Source organism: Conger conger, chromosome 10, assembly GCF_963514075.1.
Source record: "Conger conger chromosome 10, fConCon1.1, whole genome shotgun sequence".
Taxonomy (NCBI): domain Eukaryota; kingdom Metazoa; phylum Chordata; class Actinopteri; order Anguilliformes; family Congridae; genus Conger; species Conger conger.
Window position 1 is genome coordinate 6,257,264 of NC_083769.1, and position 18,099 is coordinate 6,275,362.

The following is an 18,099-nucleotide window of genomic DNA, read 5'->3' on the forward strand; positions in this document are numbered from 1 at the left end:
TGGCTCAGGCGGTTAGAGCCGTCGTCTGGCTCAGGCGGTAAGAGCCGTCATCTGGCTCAGGCGGTAAGAGCAGTCGTCTGGCTCAGGAGGTAAGAGCAGTCGTCTGGCTCAGGCGGTAAGAGCAGTCGTCTGGCTCAGGCGGTAAGAGCAGTCGTCTGGCTCAGGCGGTAAGAGCACTCGTCTGGCTCAGGAGGTAAGAGCTGTCGTCTGGCTCAGGCGGTAAGAGCGGTCGTTTGGCTCAGACGGTAAGAGCGGTCTTCTGGCTCAGGAGGTAAGAGCAGTCGTCTGGCTCAGGCGGTAAGAGCCGTCGTCTGGCTCAGGCGGTAAGAGCGGTCGTCTGGCTCAGGCGGTAAGAGCGGTCGTCTGGCTCAGGCGGTAAGAGCGGTCATCTGGCTCAGGCGGTAAGAGCTGTCGTCTGGCTCAGGCGGTAAGAGCTGTCATCTGGCTCAGGCGATAAGAGCTGTCATCTGGCTCAGGCGGTAAGAGCAGTTGTCTGGCAGTCGGAGGGCTGCCGGCCTGATCCCGCCCAAACTGTCCCTGACCCCTAACCCCCAGATGCTCCTGATGAGCTGGTTGGTGCCTTGCATGGCAGCCAATCACCATTGGTGTGTGAGTGTGTGTATGAATGGGTGAAGGGGAAGCATCAATTGCACAGCGCTATATGAATGCCAACCATTTACCATTTATCTTGGCACATGTTCGTTTTGGGTACAGTTACCCTTTAATAGCAATTTTTCAGGAAAGCAAATTCATTATTGTTTGGATTTGGGTTTGTTGAGTCCATTCGGAATAATTCCAGTACATTCTGCAAATTAAAACCCCATACACTCCTAAAACCCATATATTCCTTCTGCACAAATATTTCTATAGCTAAAATTCCCCAAGTATAAATGCATATATTACTGGTGTGAGAAGTAGCGATTATTTGTTAGATGAGACGCAGACTAAACACTTTACAATGTCTGCCCGTTTTAAAGTAATTTCTCAAGATAGACCCTCTTCTACTGTGGAGAGAGAGGATTTATTAGGTCAAACGGAGGGAGCTTGGCTTCTCCCACCGAACACACAAAACCAAAGCTCTGCGGATGGCAGGGATCCATTGGCTCTCCCTGAAAAGAGTCCGGCCTTCTCTTAAGCTTGAATACCGTTCATAAATAACAGCCTTTCCGCATCAGGAATGCAGATCTGGGAGGGTTTTTAGAGAGCACCAGCAGAAAGGGGGTCTGCGGATTGAAATTACACTGGGGGGGGGTCGGCTGTTCAGGGCTCGACACTGCTCCCGTTTTTACAAGCATTTGCTTCTCCTGAGAATTGATGTGTGCTAACTGGAAAAATGATATAGGAGCACATTGTCTAGCGAATTGCGATACACGTGCTCCTAAAGTTTTCAACTTAGGAGCTCATATGGATTCAATTCTAAAAAGATATTAAGGTAGAGCTCTGCTGTTTCACTAAGTGCCATTAATGCCCTCTTTACTATGCAAGCAGGAATTTGGGGGTTTAGCCAGACTGAGGCACTGGCAGAGCTGAAATGATATTGAAAGAGAGTTTGATTAGGAGCATTGAGCGGTTGTGGTCTGGGTGGGTTTGAGTTTGGGGGCCGGTCAAGGTTCGTTCTCTTTTTTGTGTTCCCTTAATTTACGCTTAACTGGGTGGCTGCTCTCTTTGTGTGGGCTAAGCCCTTCCTGACGACAGCATTTCTGCAGCCTGGCAACTGCTGGCTTCTCTCTGTGTTACTCATATTAGCAGCACTTCTAGCTGCCATGTTGAGCCCCTCTGTCACTGTATCAATCCCCTCCTCAGTTAGAAATGTATATGAAATTAAGATGGCTGCCGAGAGGGACTGTGAGAGTTTGCTGTGTGTCTGTGCTACTGTACGAGAGGCCAGAAACCACACACACCACATGCCCTGCCACATACATCATCAGTAACGCAGGACTGACACACCACACACACACACACACACACACACACACACACACATTGGAAAAAGGAGCCAAAAGACAGGAGGAAAAATACACTGCCTTCTATAAAAGGGCTTTCTTTTAAATTACAACTGGCAATGACCCAGAGTTGAACCACAACAAAATAATTGCTCCTGTTTCATTGAGCCAATCTTCTTTTGGGTGTCTGACATTTGTGTTGTTTATTGATCTTAATATTTACACGCCCATTGGTAGCATTGCGAGATTCATGCAGAGACCACTTCATTTGAATGATGAATCGAAAACGAGATTTCACGCTCTAGTTAACTTGTTCAACATGAGTAAATTAAAACTGAAAATAAAAAAAGAAATTAAGATAAATGTTTTGACCAGAAAGCCAGACAATTATTTGTATCTTATTTCCCTACTAAGTCATGCCATATCATCGCAGTTCTGAAGAATGATGGTGTGTGTGAGAGAGAAGTAGATGGTGTCTGTGTAACAGTATTATGGTGCATGTGAGAGAGTATGATGGTGCAATCTCTCTCTTTCGTGCGCGCACACACACACACACACACACACACATACGTACAGGTACACACAGACACACATGTACACACATCTACACACACGCACCGACACACAAATCTGAGGCTTGGCGCAGTCTCAGACAAGTCTTCTGGTTTCCATCATTGTCTAAATTACTTTCTTCTAAATGAGGAGCCACAACACTTAAGGCTACCGGCTCTAATCCTCCATACTGTGGATCTTCCACTGCACGTCTTGCGATCATTGGAAATAACCAGCATATGCCCAGATGACTACATATAATTGAGCCGTTTGTGACACGTCTGTACTGTAGTGCGAAGATAAAGCTCTATTTTCAGACTTATTCACAGTTTAAAAAAAAATAATAATAACGTTTATTTTCTCCAGCGAGAAGAGTCACAGCCCGGCTCGTCCCCCTCGGCGAAATCAAACCGCCGTCTTTGTTATGGCACAAACAAAGGGTTATTGACTGCCTCTTTTGAACGTTCTCACACGAGAATGCAAATACGCGGCGGCGTAATCGCGCAGACAAACCGGCAGGCCCCGGCGGTGGGCCCCGCCCACGCCCTCTTTGCATACCGCGCAGATGTTTATGGAAATTACCGCCACTGCGGCGGCGCTGGGCACCGCTAACCGAGTTCTCCCCGGCTTCAGCGACCTCGGCGACGAGGCCTCCAAACCGCCGTCGATCTCCCGAGCGGCCCGTCTCTGTCACCCTGAGAGAGAGGTGTCGTCCGCTCAGATTTCGCAGAGACGTTTACTCCCCGGGTTTTCTTACATTCTGTGCCTAAAATCTCCTATTGGAGCATTAGATAAGCTTCATGTCATCATCTGTATGGAAAGCAGAGTGAATATGCAAAGCGAGTGTGCTGTATTTGGTTTATGCTGCTGTTGAGCTGTTGTTAGAGGCACTAGATTAATATTTATGCATTCTTTATACATTTAATAAAGAATTACACACACGCATGCACACACACAACTGTGTGGGTGCATTAATATCTGCCCACATAACTCTGTAGGTGAAGTGATAAGGCTTTGTACCACACATATACAAAATGTGTATCCATAATGTGCCAATACATCCAAAATAATGGCTGATAATAACTAGTTTCACCATTCTATCACCAGATTGACTTTCAAGACAACCAATCAATGAGCCTATCCAGGAGTTTGCAATAACCGCTAAACTAATCTTCCCAACTTACATACATGACTACAGGAGTGGAACAAACTCTTAAAAGTTAAATAAAAAAGTTCAGTCGGTTCCCACTGTTAAATTGATTACCGCTGTTTTTAATATGGTAGTATGCCAACTTCACTAGCTTGCTAGCTCATCAGATGTTTTTCTTAAGGGAATCTAGACATTTTGTTATAACACGTCACTTGCTTACTTATTTGATGGGAAGTAAACCAAACAATTGAATAGTATATACAGTTGGTGAATTTAAAATTGAATCACCTATGGCAAGCTGCTGAAAGACCAGCTGGTATTTTAACTGGGTTAGACTGCGTTTTTGACACTTCTATTACAGCTGGTCAAAGCCAGCTAAGCTGGTAGTGTAAACTGCTGGTAAAACGGGTGGATTAGCTGACTATAGAGGCTGGTCAGCTGGTCGATCAACTAAAAGTGTTGAAAACACAGCTTACACAAGCTTGCCCAGTTTAGGCTGGTTTAAGATGGAATTTTCAGCAGGGGACTACTTAGAATGTTTAAAATACTGCCACAGAAGGTCACAGAAGGTCACAGAAGGTCGCAGAAGGTCATGATGTATGGATAATGTCAGTGCATTGCTTCTCAAACCACTTGCTGAATACTCGTCTGAAGTCTATTCTCATGCAGAAAAAGCAGATCTACCCCAATCGTCTGATGGTTGTCTGGATTGGATTTGTTTCCAGTCTGTAGAAAAGGCATTTATTGTCCCTAATTGATTATGCTACTGCTATTAAATAATAATGATTATAATAAAAAACTATGGTTATTGTTATTTTTAGTAGTAGCAGCAGTTGTAATGGTAGTAGTAGTGTTATTCAATGATTGGAGATCAATAAGTGGAGATCATTTTTGTAACACATCTTCAATAGTATTTTTCAAGCTATAAGCAGCCCAATATAAATATTCATAAGCAAATATATTGTTTTGTTGTACAGACCGGTAGTCAGTGATGTGCCCTTTGATTCATTTGATGTTTGAATATTCTAGCGCGGCTTACAAGAACATATTTCTGAATAATAAAACCTTCCCCTGAGGTCCAATGAAACAAACTTTCTTCCCTGTTTATACTGTGAGTCACTACACATAGATCTGCACTAACACATTGTATATTAGTTATATTGCTATTGCTCATCAATATTGATGAAAAGGAATAAAGCTTTTTGACAATTAATATTTCCATAATGTGATATTTGAAATTATCCCTAGCACAATACCCACATATTAAAATGAAAAACTGAAATGAAGTACTTTTGTAAGACAATACAGACAATATTAACAAAGCCATTTTGTTGTGTTTGTTTTTGTTGCTTTTTTCCATTTTGGTTCTAAAAGCACTGACATATATCAATCAGAATGTTAATATGTGTCCCGTGCAATGGCCAATTTCACATAAATCGATGTCTATGTAAAAATGTTCATATTTGGCTGTTTTAGGCTTTCACCTTATCTTGGCCTTAGTGCCAAATTCTAATGAAAAACATAGTTTTTAAGCTTTTAAATGCAAGATGTCAAAGTGAAAGTAACACTGGAGTTGTGTATAGTTTGGAGGCTAGACAGCCTGTCACCGTTCACCAGTATTCGCTTTCAATGTCTGTATGTCTTAATGTCAAGAGTAAATGTTCAGACTAAAAATATTGTTTTAAAGGGTTTATACATAGGATGTATAAACCCAGTGTGGGTAGTCTTCTAGCCTCACGTAACTCTCGGAAGGAAACTTTGAAGCAGTTATTCTCAAAAACATGGGTTGGTTGCACCAAAAAAGCAACGGGATATAACTCCCTTGATATCTGGAGTAGAGAGATAAATTTGGTATCGTTAAAAATTCCTACATTTTCTAGAACTCAAAATAAGTTTTGGGATCAATGCAGGTCATATATATATCTTTTCTGAATGCTGAATAATTTAAACAGAAGAATCCCCATTTGGCTTTTGTTTATTTTTTGCATATCACAGGTAGATGTTGGTAGCAGCAGGTATCATCTTCCTTTTTAATGCCACATTTCTGGGTCTGATAGTCGGTTTGGAAAAACACCACCTGACCAAGAGTAATGGAAACGTTATCTACGATGGGCCCGTCTTTGCGTTTTGGATAAAACATTCACATTACCAGTTCTGTAAACAAGAACAATGGGGCACAGGTCGCAGTGAGGGACATTCCACGTGGATTATGTGTTTTTTCAGGTTGTCTGTGCATGGAACAGCTTGCCTGGTTGTAGTAGAGGCAGAGACCCTCTGGGTGTTTTCTGCAGTGCTTGATACTCGCTAGACTGGCAGTAAATGATGAACTTAGACAAGCTCAGTGGCCTGTTCTTGTGCAGTTTTGTGTTCCTACCCAAGTCTAACTGCTACTAGTCATAGGTAGAATCACCCCTGTATATTTTGTGTTGCATGTTAAGTCTCTATCTCTCTCTATCTCTCTCTATCTCTCTCTCTCTCTCTCTCTCTCTCTCTCTATCTCTATCTCTATCTCTCTCTCACACACACAGTCCCTCTCTCCCTCTCTCCCTCTCTCACACACAGACACACAGACACACAGACACACAGACACACAGACACACAGACACGCACACACGCACACACAGTGTTGCTAGAAGGAAATAAGTATGTATGTGTATTTCCAGCTGGCTTTGGAAACTCTTGTGCTTTGTCACAGTTGTGGGTTGTGATTATATGTTGTTAGCCTGGTTCCAGATAAGCCTGTTTGTGGAATGGATGAATGCTAGTACCACTGGCTGCTGGAGCCCTCTGGGAAGATGAGAAATTGGAGACATCTTTCTTCCTCTCTTCATGTATTTACCTCTGCCTTTTCTCTCTTTTCTGCTCTACCGTGGGGCACGAGTGCTTTCAAAACGTGCTCCAAGCCTGTGACATTAACACTCAGTGGTCATTTTATTAGGTATACCTGTGCAAAGCTTGTCAATGCAAATACTTTATCCGGCACAACTAAATGCAGCTGTGGTCAAGAGGTTCAGCTGTTTTTCAGACCAAATGTCAGAACGGGGAAGAAATGTGATCTAAGTGACTTTGATTGTGGAATGATTGTTGGTGCCAGACAGGGTGATTTGATTATCTCAGAAACTTTCTGGAGTTTGCAGAGAATGGGGCAAACAAATAAAAAACTAAAATCCGGTGAGCAGCAGTACAGCAGACAGAAAGGCCAGGTCAATGACAGACATAAGAGGGGAATGGCCAGACTGGTCACAGCTGAGATGACAGTGATGCAAATAACCACACATTACAGCAGTGGTATGCAGAAGAGCATCTCTGAACACAAATAACCGCACATTACAACAGTGGTATGCAGAAGAGCATCTCTGAACACAACACATCATAACTCTAAGGGGATAGGGTGCAGCAGAAGACCAATACTTCTAAATAATAAGTTGAATAAAAAAGTGCTCACTGAGTGTATATTCAACATTTAGCAAATTTATTTGTTTTTCATTCTTTTGGAGGAAAGGCAAGAGACTGTGTTTATTGATATCATAAATACAATATACACACTGGGCAAGACCTGGGCAAGAAATATTTATATTCTCTCATATTTTGTTTGCTATATTTTAAAATCTGGGTGAATTTAAAATATTTTTTCACGTTGTTTGCATTCAGTAAACTTTTGGGAGAAGAATGATGATGGTACCTTATCAGGCTGGTGTTGGGTTGAGTAAACACTGGTTTTCCCAGCTGAAGGCTGATACTGTATCACTGAATGGAACGTCTTCTTGTTTTATCTGGAGTTGAAGACGATGGCGGTCAGATCCAGTGTGACAGCCTTTGTGCTGAATCAATATCAGGCTGACGTCGGGCCTCAAGCCTTTTGAAATTACTTTTAAAGCTGCATAATATCCTTTGTACTTGAAGCATAGTTTAAATATTTGCTGTAAAAACAAATTAAGGCCACTCTGGGGGCAGAATAATTCATTTTAACCTACTATTTTATTTTGTTTCGTGCACAATTCTTAAATATGGTTGTTTGATATTTGTTTTGGTCCAGCAGGACGCGTACGTACACACACACCCTTATGCACACACTCACACACACACACACACACACACACACAGACACTCACACACACACACACACACACACACACACACACACACACACACAGACACTCTCTCACACACACACACACACACACACACACACACACACACACAGACACTCTCTCACACACACACACACACACACACACGCACACATACACTCACAGACACACACACACACACACACACACTCACTCACTCACTCACTCACTCACTCACTCACTCACTCACTCACACACACACTACATATGCGCGCACACACACACACACACACACCCTTATGCACACACATGCACATGTACACACAGGTACATATGCACATGTGAACACACATATACACACGCACACACACACACACGTACATATGCGCACACACATACACACATACACACACCCTTATGCACACACACACGTACATACCTGCACACACGCATACACAAGCAAACACTTGCACACACACACACACACACACACACACTACATGCATATGCACACGCGCACACACATGTACTCACGCACACACACACACACATGTATATACACACACACACGTACATATGCGCACACACACATACACACGCACACACCCTTATGCACACACACATGTACATACCTGCACACACGCAAGCAAACACTTGCACACACACGCACACACCCTTATGAGCACACACACACACGTACATACACACCCTTGTGCACACACACACACATGTACATGCGCGTGCGCACGCACACACACACACACACACACACACACACACACGATGTGTGGTAAATAGATTGTGTCTTCTCCTCCTGGATGTTAGGTCACAGAAAGCCTTTATCTTGTTAATAATGGATTCGTAATATTCTGATGGCTAACCTTACAATGGGAGATTTTCATCCATGTTTGATGCAATGGCATTTGAATAAAAATATTAGACTGTGATGGACTACGCTCATGAATGCGGTCCATGCTAAAACATTATATCCATTTTTGGTTGGTTGCTGTTGGTTACTGCATAATTCAAATGGGGGGGAAAAAACTAAGATAATTTAACCCTTTGAAGAGAGATTATTTTGGAATGGTAAAAGTCCCAGAACATTGCTTTCAGTTACCAGTCATGATTGTTGCATCAGCATAATGCTCAGACCATTTCAGTTAAGAACATTCCAAGTACATAATAACCTCACACCTTAAAGGGTTAGGTGAGCGTAAAATGTCCTGTGCATTAGCTGTAAAACAGGGAATGTTGAAGGCATAATTGCACATGTACTTCGCAGAGTTTTTTTCCCTCTTTTACGATGGTGCTATGTGGTTTGTGATGTTGTTCCCCCTGCTTGTTATCTGGCGTGGCTGAGTTGTTCCGGAGGATTCAAACATTCCCTAGTGCTCCTCCCCTTAAGCCACTGCTCTTGGTCTAGTGCATGGGCCCTGGCTATACCAGCTGCGGCCTCACTACCGGTAGCATTACCAATGGTTAGGGAGGGCTCTGTGGGCAGGGATCGAGGTCTCCTTCTTCTCTATAACCCCTTCTGGTTGCTTGGTTACACGTGAACAGTCTTCCTCTGACTCATCCCTGCGCAAGCCCTGCTTGGGCCCCAGTGTGACGAGCGGCTCTTGGCTTTGCGCTTTATCTTAAACAAGCCACTAGTCTGCTTCCCCTTTGTGGTGGTGACCACGGAAGCACGACTGAGAGTCTTATCAGCAGACCTGGGTCAAATACGTAATTGTGTTGGATTCAAATACTTCTCTGTGCTCGATTCATCTTGCCTGGTGCAATTTGGAGAACCAGAAGGTGGGGTTTGCACTTTCTAAAAGTATTTCATAGGTTAGAATCCAGCAGGCAAGCCCAGTAAAGCACAGAAAAGTATTTTAATCCAAAACAATGATGTTTTTGACCCAGGTCTGCTTTGTAGCCTGGTGTGCCTGGGGGAACTATGGCTGTACTGAAGCTCAGTGCTTCCTCACATATTAATTTCTGTCAGAAAAGCCCATTTATTTTCTTCCACTCTTGAAATATTTACGTTCTCTCAGCGATGGACCCCAGGGGCACGGCAAAACTAAGAATTTTGAGAATTCGGGGCATAACGAGCTCGTAATAAGGGCGGACCTGTCTGGACTTACGCGCCCCAGCCTGCTTCGGAGACCGAGGAAGGCACCGGAAGGTTCGCCCCCCACCCGGAATTAAGAACAGACTATTCCCCCCGCAGTGTGCCCGCCTGCTGCTCCGCCCTAATTGGATGGGGCAATGAGCCGAAATAAACGCGAGGCTGCGGTGCGTGTTCCTGCGTGCTGTGTGCGTGCGCGCTGAAAGACCAGGGTTCTAGAGCCAGCATTGAGTTCAGAGAACTGAAATGAACGTGAGGTTGCGGTGCGTGTTCCTGCGTGCTGTGTGCGTGCGCGCTGAAAGACCAGGGTTCTAGAGCCAGCATTGAGTTCAGAGAACTGAAATGAACGTGAGGTTGCGGTGCGTGTTCCTGCGTGCTGTGTGCGTGCGCGCTGAAAGACCAGGGTTCTAGAGCCAGCATTGAGTTCAGAGAACTGAAATAAACGTGAGGTTGCGGTGTGTGTCTGTGTGAGTGATATGTTTGTGTGTGTGTGACCACAGCTCATCTGTGAAAGCTGATGCTTCGCTCGTGCTTCTTGATAGATTTTGGAGGTGGCTACGACCGACTGCGTGGACAAGGATATGGGGAATGCTTTTAAGGTCATAAATGCTAGTGTACCAGTTTTACTCTATGTTTGGCATAGTTTTCAATAGTTCTGATGTAATATTGCTCAATGGTGCAGGTGCCCTGGCATTTCTGCATCCTAAGATCACCCGTCAGACCTCTGCAAAGCTGGTCACCCCTCCATCTGGTTGTACTTAAACTAAGCAGGGTTGGCACTTGGCAATGGTTAGTCCTGAGGCTACGCAAGGCTGAGGTTGGTTATTATTGAGGCCAAGGCTAAGCAGGTCTGGGCTTAATTAGTGATGGAGTTATGCAGGACTAGGCCTCCTCATGAAATGGGTAGAAGTGGTCTTGGTGATAGGGACACTGTGCTGCAGGAGATGTCCTCTTTCAGAGCAGATGCTAAACTGAGGTCCTGACACACTGGCCACATATCCATGCTGTTCTTGCAAAATACCCAAACTGGCATATGGTCTGGGCACTGGTTAATTGACTCATTAATCCCCCCCCCCCCCCACCAGAGTAAATGGCCACCATCCATCCCTCAGATCACTCAGGTGAATTTCACACCCTTTCACAGTAACGTAACATGAAAAGGTGTAAAGCGTCTTATACAATACTGGCCAAAAAAAACCTGTTTTATATTTTGTTAAATAATGTAACATAGTAAGTAATAGACCACTTTTCAGATAAAACTTGATCTGTCTGGGATCATCTGGAGAGCCAGAAGCAAGCGAGACGGACAACAATTTCCCTTACCGAGCTTTAACGCCGAAGGGGAGTGACAACAAACAATGATTTGATTAGGCTTTTAACAGTTTACTGCTCTTTATAGTATTATTATTCTTTTTTTATTTTTTTTATTTAGAAACTTAATAATTTCATTATTTTTTAAAGCATATTTTCTTTATGGATTTTTTTCTTACAAGTGCCTAAGACTTTTGCACAGTACTGTACACACATCGATTAGATTACATGCCTTAAAGTAATTTTGCCCTCCTCGTCTGTCAGATAATAAACGAAAGCCTCCAGCAAACGATGGAGGCTTCTTTAGAAAATATATATATATAAAAATAATTCCGTATGCCCCTTGGAAAGACGTACTCGCAGCTGGGATGCAGCTGAAAGAGGCTAAAGGTGGCCTTTGGAGATGAGCGAGTGCACTTTTACAGTTCCTGATCAGCAGGTACAAAGGGAATCAGGAGAGAGAGATGATTGGGGAAGCGTTGGAAGAGAAGAGCGAACAAAGATGGGTTGAGATTTGCGTGCTGAAAGGACCCCTCATCTGCTCACAGTCCCAGGGACACGCAGATGACCGCGCGTGTCAGAGACCGGGGGCTGACGTTTACGGCTGAGAAAAGGAGCCGTAATTTCATCTTCATTTTTTTATGCAGTCCCAACGATAGACGTCTTCTGTCAGGGTGACACCCCTATATGAACAGCCATGAGGGGGTCCCCTCAGCACCCAGTAACAGACACTAACTTAGGCCTTATTCATATTAATGCTGGGAAATCTCACATTTGCACTAATGCAGAAAAAATAAACATCCAAGACAAAAAATGTTGGGTGTCTAAGACTATTGCACTGTACTGTTTACATATTTTGTGTAAAATGTAGTGAAGGGTTTGGAGGCAAAATCTGAATCTGTAATCGCCTTCTTTGCTAGATTATGTTTCTTCCTGTTTTGTCTTTTGGCATGTGATTATGAGCTTCAACTGTATATTTTATTATATGTTTGTAATGTTGCTTTTATGTTGTCTGTAACACTGTATTGCTGCTTTCTTGGCCAGAGCTCCCTCGAAAATGAGATCTTGTAATCTCAACGGGACTCACCTGGTTAAACGAAGCCTAAATAAAATAAGTAAAATATTTTGTGTCTTTAAAATGGACTCCTTAGTTCTTTGTGTGATGCTCTATGCCAGGCTAGCTCCGCCCCTGCTTCTAACCTTTTGTAATTTTGGTTATTGGTGTGAAATGCACCAGTCTTTTAGCTCTGAGAATCGTAGAATCTTTCTGTTTTGCTTTCCTGGTTTCTCAAGCACGGCTCACTCCTCTGTTATTTATTTATGTGTAGCGCCAGGTGCGCTGTTCCCAGATGACTGGTGTTGTTTACATTTTTCCCAATGTCGTTCGTTTGGGCGATTGGAATGGATCTGTGCTGACCAGCTGGGCTCAGGAATAGACTCGAGGAAGGGTCCAGCAAATTGACTTACTATGATATTGCGTAATTCCCAATAATAATGATGAAATATCTATTCAGTAGAGCCATTAATATAATGCTTGACTAATCACCAGTATCATAAGGGTCTGACTAAAACTGTCTTGCAGATGTTATGACTTTTAGGTTTTTGTAAAAGTGCTTGAAAAATTAATTATCATGTGTCTACCCAGTTATCATCAGGGTGGGGACATCGCATAGACCTGAATTCTTTTCTGAAGATTCAGCAAATTACAACTCACTCACTCAGTTCCACATTAATAAAATACCAGCTATTTCCCGTGGTCATGGCAGCCATTTTCTGGCTTGCGGCCTTTCTGCTGAGATTTAGTACAGAGCTTGGTGCGCGCAGATGAGAAATACAAGATCATGTCTTGTTTATTAGGCATATTTCACTTCTGAACTTTTTTTCTGCATGTTCTGTCTCTGAAGCTAAATTGGTCCTATTCCTTCAGGCCTGTCCTACCTGTCACCCCTCACTGTAGCACCCAGTAGAGCTCTGGTCAAGGCTCAAGAGAAACTGCTTTTTGATCGTTCTGCACACTGTACTGTATAGGGAACTTACAAGTGTACAGGGATCATTCAATGTGGATGTAAATACCCTCAAATAAAAGGCAACAGTCTTCCCTTTAACCTAATATGTATTGTTTAATTTCAAATTCAATGTGCTAGAGTACAGAGCCAAAAGAACAGAAATTGTACCGCTGTCCAATTACTTACAGACCTCACAGGATGTAGTTATACTAGTGGAATACCATCAGACTTGGGGGGTTGTTTGTTTCTGGTTGCTTTTGCAATGCGGTGGCTGTTCCTTGTCAGACATCACAGAAACAGCGGCTCTACGGTTCTGTAATGTTGCGAGTGCAGTCTATTGAAATAGAGATGCAGGTTCCAGATGTAATAATGAGACGCTAAAGAGCAGAACTGAAAAGGCACGGTACTTAAATTGAAACACAAAGCTAAAAATAATAATAATAAAGGCTCTAAAGACATTCCTGCGTGTCTTCAACGGAGAGGTTGTCTTCAGGATACACTAAAGTCACATAGCTTGTATTTTCTTGGTATCGCTAGAGGTTTCCGATGGTTTGCTACGGGTACGCGATTTATATTCAATTAATAAATGATTCTGTTGACACAGCATGCAATGTTTTGCCCCTAAAACGCTAGTCACTAATTGCTTTCAACTTTCACGCTTAAAGTACCGACTGATTATCCCAGCTAAAATTGCTTTATTTAATAAACTCCAATATGCACGACCAAAAAGTAGCTGTTCGAAGAGAGAGAGAGAGCTTCACATTAATAAATGCAATGTAATTTAAAGAATGGATTTTTGCGTAAATTGTCGTAATTGGATTGTCAAAAGTCTAACCTGAGGGAACACAGAAATTACAGTCGTGTTTCTCGTGCACTGCCATATTCCTTTAGCGTACTCTATTGGATTTTTCGTTTTTTTTATTCACCCTGACAACCCTGTTTGCTTTCCCTCCGCACAAGCTGAGGCGCTTTGAGAGTCGTTTGTTACCTCTCGAAGTTTTTGCAATAAATGATTCCACTCCAAAATGGTGCGGATTATAAATCAGCATTTCGCCCAGTTTTTATTCCCAGCGTTTATTCTTCTCCAGCATTCAGTTTACCTGCAGAGGGAATTTAAATCTTGTTTTAACTTTCAGACGCATTGCCTTCTCAAACTTCTCTCACTAGAACACCGGTGTGTGTACCATCGGCCTTGAAAGCCACAGGGTTTGAGATGACGACGTAAGCCTGGCCTTTCATGTACTTAGCATTCCGCATCGTGGAGCGCCGACTACGGGAGGAGCCGTGCTGCGTAATTTCGCGCCGTGGGGATAAACGCTGACAGCTTCTCGGCTGAAATCCTCTATCCAGAGCATGTCAGCCTTCAGATGGGAGGCCGTGATGGGCAGGGAAGCTGATCCGTGTGGATTCTCCGTGCTTCACTGCTCCCCCAGGCTTTCTCGGGAATGTGGATTTCTGACTGAATCGCGAGTGGAACGCTTCCCCTTCACCGTTGATTCCTTCTATACATTTTAATTGTCAAAACGGATTAGTCGTTAAAACGGCACACACAAATGTTGTCTTAAAGGAGACCAGCATCTAATAAGCAGGCAACTTAGCAAGCTATTTATTTAAAATATATTTGGGCTTTCAAACCATCATGAGCAAATTACACTCAGTGAGCACTTTAATAGGTATTCAATAGGCGTTTCTGTCTGCAGAACTGCTGCTCACTGGATTTTCTTTGGTGATTTTACACCGTTCTTTGCAAACTCAATACAAGTGTGCGTGAAAATCCCAGGAGATCAGTAGTTTCTGAGATACTCAAACCACCCTGTCTGCCACCAACAGAGTGTATATGTAGGCTCTCACGGCAGAATGATTGAAAGCCCAGGGTTAACAAAGGTTGTGTAAGCATCCATGTTCTTCTCTATGTCTGTGTTATAATTGTTGGGGAAGTAGCAAGGAAAAACTTTTAATTTACTGTAGATGCCGTATTTCCAAACAGTGTGGGTTGACACCAGAGATTGAGGGCACTCCGAGTCTTATTCTGCCGTTTTAGTTTTGATCATACTTTTTTTTACTTTGTTCTCCCTCGTGATTCCAGCCAGATTCGTCGTGGTTATTTCACACGGCCCGCAGATGTTTCGTAAAACTGTTTCCAGCGTCTTAGACCACGCAAGTCATGCGCATCGCTGCCAAAGGCGCACGTCTAACACACCACCAGACACCATGCCTATTCATCTCACACCCAGTCTTACAGTAGCTGTGTAACCTTCATCATCTGCTACAGCAGGGTTACTCAATATCACCCAGAAGGGGCCGGTGTTGGTGCCGGCTTTTGTTCCAACCAAGCAGCTACGCACCTGATTCTTCTAATCAAGGTCCTTAGCAATGACTCGAATGGTCGATTAGTAGAATCAGGTGTGTAACTGCCTGGTTGCAACAACACCGGCCCTTTCTGGGAAGGATTGAGTGTCTCTGCTTTAGAGAATGCGTTCAACTTCATTTCAAATTAATTCATCTCAGGGAGTGCTTTAAAATTGAATTACAACATTTAAAAATGGGTTAATCTTATATTAAATATGACAGAACTGGAATTCCATTTCAGACAAATGAAGTCTGGGAATGTACTGAAATTAAGTTCACAAACTTGAAATACCCGTTCATGATGCTCGCCAAGCCTGGTACTCGGAAATCTCTGATATTACTTTCAAAATGTCATGTGAAATGTACATTTTTGCGCCCTAATTTGTTGAATAAATCTAATTTCTCTAAAGATTTCTCAGTCTTTCTCTTGACCAAAATCAAAGGATTTGTGGTTGTGTGCAGGCCAGAGTTTTTCTTGGATGTCTAGTCGGAATTTGTAGCCGGTGCTGTAGCTAACGCCTTTTTCTCCCTTCTTTTCCCAGGTGCCGGGGAGTCTGGGAAAAGCACAATAGTGAAGCAGATGAAGTAAGTCCTAAGAATAGCTCCCGTCTCCGTAGCGGCTAATGCTGCACACTCAAACGCATACCGTGCGCTCATCAGCATTTCCCATAGGATAAAGGTTGTGAGTGTTTATGTTTTGTGTCCATAGATACACCTCATGCAGTCTGCGACACGTATCGCGTTTCCAGCTAAGCCCTTTGGAAAACGAATGACTTATTTAGAAAGATATATTTTGAAATCAATTTTTCTTTGATGAGCGACATTGGCACAGGAGGTGAGAGCAGTCGTCTGGCGGTCGGAGGGTTGCCGGTTCGATCCCACCCTGGCTGTGTCGGAAGTGTCCCTGAGCAAGACATCTAACCCCCAATTGCTCCTCTGACGAGCTGGTTGGTGTCTTGCATGGCAGCCAATCGCTGTTGGTGTACGAATGGGTGAATAAGAAGCATTCATTTTAAATCGCTTTAGATAAAGGTGCCATATAAATGCAGACCGTTGTAAATGCATATGGCCTCAAAATATAGATATATTTATTTATTGTTGCTCGTTAACCCCTCAGCAGTGTGTATACCTGTGTGAAGCCCCATGCCCTGTGTGTGCATGAATATATTCACAAACAAATGAATGACTGAGCAAACGAAAGAAAGAGTGAGCAAAAGGAAGAGAACGGAAAAGGAGGAACGAAGCGCGCTATGACTCATCTGGCCCTGCGCCGGGATAACCGAATCCTGCGCTCCTGTGCTTGTGTAAATCTGAGGCAGATGGGGAGTTTGGAAAGCGGTTTTGTTTGCGGCCTCCCGGACCGCGGGGGGGGGGGGGGGGGGGGGGTAGAGGTTCCCCTGTGGAAATGACGGCCTTCGCACAAATTTTAACGTCACAACGTTTGTGAGTAAGCGTGACGGACCACGAGGGGGGGTCCCGGCGTGGACCTGGTGCGTTCGGCTGGGTTTCGGGTTTCGTTCGGAAATGAGTCAGCAGGACCCAAGCGGACACTGCTGGGGGGTGAAATCCTGGTCCTCGTTATAACCCAGCTGTGCTGGCTAAAAAAAGCCCGTTTGATCTGCGTGCGCGTGTCCTGACCCTTGAAACGGTACCAAGTAAACATCGAAATGAACACATGCTCGGGGGAACCTGAGGATGATTGGCGGCTCGGAGCGGATTACGTAAACTGTAGCAGGAGACGTTGTTCTGCAGGCTGTGACTGTGAGTGTTGAGTCTCCTCTGCCAGGTGTGTGTCAGACCTGGGTCAAATACCTCATTGTTTTGGATTCAAATCTTTTTCTGTGCTTGATTGATCATGTCTAGTGCAATTGAGCCAACTTGAGGACCAGAAGGTGAGGATTGCACTTTTTGAGAGTTGTAAATACACCAGACAAGCTCAGTAATGTGTATAAAAGTTTTTGAATCCAAAATAATTATGTATTTGACCTGGGTCTGGTGTGTTTGACCTCACATAGCATGATATGATGGCGAGAACAGGCCATTCAGCCCTGCAATGCTCTCTTTTTCCTACCCTTAAGTGTACCTTAGTTTGCCTTAAAGCTAAATAGTATCTAGCACCGTATCAAGCCTGGTCTTGAAAACCCCCAGTGTTTCTGCCTCCACTACATGTCCTGGCAAGCTATTCCACACATTGACCACTCGCTGTGTGAAAAAATACTTCCTTATATCTGTACAGAATTTCTCTGTTGCCAATTTCCATTTATGCCCTCTCGTTCTGCTAACCGAACTCACCCTGAAGAATCGCCTATAATTCACTTTGTTAATCCCTTTAGTGAGTTTAAAAGCCTTATTCAAATCCCATTTGTGTGTATCCTTGCAGTTGATTATTAATGGTCAAAAGATGGGGGAAATATATTTTTCCATCCAACTCTGCTCAACTTCAGTTAACTGGGGGGAGAAGTAGTCTCTGTAGGCTGAGTCCGGATGGGCTATCTGCAATGAGTTTAGAGTGTTCACTCCTCTTTATACAGGATCTGGGAAAGGCTGATTTGTTGTAAAATAAATAATTAGGGTCTGCCTTACTAAGACCTTTAGCATGTGCAAACCC

At 43.6% G+C, this 18,099-nt stretch overlaps 1 protein-coding gene across 1 annotated transcript in view; it reads left to right on the forward strand.

Annotated features, from left to right (window-relative positions):
• The window catches only part of LOC133138229 (guanine nucleotide-binding protein G(i) subunit alpha-3), a 65,332-nt gene that overhangs the window by 20,029 nt on the left and 27,204 nt on the right, over positions 1 to 18,099 (forward strand). The window contains exon 2 of the mRNA XM_061256812.1: positions 16,034 to 16,076. Within this exon, the coding sequence (XP_061112796.1) occupies positions 16,034 to 16,076 (43 nt within the window). The remainder of the gene's footprint in view (positions 1 to 16,033; positions 16,077 to 18,099) is intronic.